Genomic DNA, 2038 nt, shown 5'->3' with positions numbered 1-2038 from the left:
TAATATTCATTATTAGGCCAAGGATTTCTTGCTATAAATAGAGGAGTTTCTCCTCATTTACAAACACACCAATTCAAGAACTTTTCACTCTTGTCTTTCTTTCTCCTCATTTATTTCATTATAGAGTATTTTGTAAGAGAGTGAGTGTTGGGAAACACTTGTGTGAACCCTTTCTTTGGAGTAATCTTGTGAGGTTATTCTCTTGGGGTATTTGGGATTAATTAGAGTATTTACTCTAATTTTGTACTCTTTTTTGTACTCTTGTTGGTATAGTGAAATTGCTTCTCTCCGCTTGTGGACGTAGGTCACCTTGACCGAACCACGTTAAATTTGTGTGTTCTTTATATTCTTTAATTGCCGTTATTATCAACTTTCATTGTCTTTGTTATTGTCATTATACCGTTGTTTGGCTAAATTCCGTACTACCCGGGTTCCCGATTCTAACAGATATGAATATGCAATGAAATAAAAATTCATCTTGCTAAGACTTGTTGACCAATTATAGAAAAGATATATATATAGAAAGAAGTAGGAACAATCAAATTAAGAAACAGAAAACACAATCATAGCTAGGGCAAAATTCAAAAGCCGCACAATTTTAAGACAGGACTCAGAGCAGTGTTAAGTACTACAAATCAAGGTTAATGAGGCGCTCATCATCGGGCATATCTTGTCCTTGGTAGAGTAAGCTTTGTTGATGAAATCGCATCCCTTCCTTTTCTTGCAGTTTGGCCTTAATATCTCCAATTGTGTCATCAGGCTCAACCAGTACACTAATTTTGCGACCAGTATGTTTAAGTGTCATAACGAGTTGTGTTACTAATGCATAATGAAGGATTAAGGTAGATCCTTTCTTGATTCCCAAGGAAACAAGAGTTTGCGCATCTCTCAGGACTACACCCTCCTCATTCAGCAGCTTCTGTTTCTTAAAAGAAATCCCCTTTTCCTCTTGAATGTACGCTTTCACTGCAGCTATACTGTCATCTGGTTCGACCATTAGGATAAAGGAATTTGGACCACAATCTTTATATATGCTACTGTCCTTATCAAGCCCAAATTTCGGTAAATAAGATTTCGGCAATGAACGCCATCTAATCACGTCTTTGTAAATGTCATCTTGAATAATGATCTGCATTGTTCGACTCAATGACCATGGATCTATGGCAGTAAAACATAGCTTATACATTTAACGTTTTAGGAAAAAGATTTGGGTTATTGGTGCATATCGAAGGATTAAGGAAGAATTGTCCTTGATTTCCAAAGATGCAAAAGTTTGTGCATCTTTGCAAACACCACCTTCCTCATTCAACAGCTTCTGCTTCTTAAAAGGAATCCCCTTTGTCTTTTGAATGTATGCTTTCATTGCAGCTATTGTATCATCTAGTTTAACAATTAGGACAAAAGCTTTTGATTCCGATTGGTGGTTTTTAGTACCACTTATACAGTTGTAGAATCCAAATGAACGCCAATTAAACATATCTCTGTAAGTATCATCTTGAATAATGATCTGCATTGTTTGGCTCACTGACCATGGATTCACGACCCAAAAAAAAAAAAAAACACAACATAAGCATATATCTTGTTGTTTGAATACAAACTATAATTTCTGTGACGTTTTAGCAAGGAAATAAAAAAAAGTACCAGGTTACCAATTTAAGAGTTTTGCGTAAAAAACAAAGAACGTACTGAAATCTAATCTGCAACTAAGCAGTTTGAAATCTGTGAGAAGAGCTAAACTAGAATGTTACTTTTTTAACGTACAATTTTCAAAATACAGAGAAGAAAATGAGAGCATACCCCGTCTTGCATCCATTACGAACGTTACTTTTGTACTTTGATCTCTTGATTTCTCTCTTCCTCCTCCCATTGAAAGGGCTAAACCCTACTTATAGACTGGAGTATCATTTATTATTGGAAAGTGACAAAAATAAATATTGAGACAATGCAAAATCCCATAGATTTAGGAATCTCCAATTAAAACTGAGGTTTCAATTCATTTTCCAAAAAAAAATATATATAATTATTTACATTAACCTAT

The 2038-nt window shown here is 34.7% G+C and overlaps 1 protein-coding gene across 1 annotated transcript; it reads right to left on the bottom strand.

Moving 5' to 3' along the window:
- Positions 1 to 628: 628 nt before the first annotated feature.
- On the bottom strand, positions 629 to 1186 carry LOC104114953 (ubiquitin-NEDD8-like protein RUB2). Its single transcript, XM_009625510.1, has one exon. It carries the CDS (start codon positions 1184 to 1186, stop codon positions 629 to 631), a length of 558 nt encoding a protein of 185 aa, XP_009623805.1.
- Between the last annotated feature and the right edge of the window lie 852 nt (positions 1187 to 2038).

Source organism: Nicotiana tomentosiformis, chromosome 11, assembly GCF_000390325.3.
Source record: "Nicotiana tomentosiformis chromosome 11, ASM39032v3, whole genome shotgun sequence".
NCBI lineage: Eukaryota > Viridiplantae > Streptophyta > Magnoliopsida > Solanales > Solanaceae > Nicotiana > Nicotiana tomentosiformis.
This window is presented reverse-complemented; position numbering and strand designations above follow the sequence as displayed.

Bases quoted from the DNA above. Each gene is read 5' to 3' on its own strand.
- LOC104114953 (XM_009625510.1), bottom strand. From the start codon at position 1,186: ATGTATAAGCTATGTTTTACTGCCATAGATCCATGGTCATTGAGTCGA.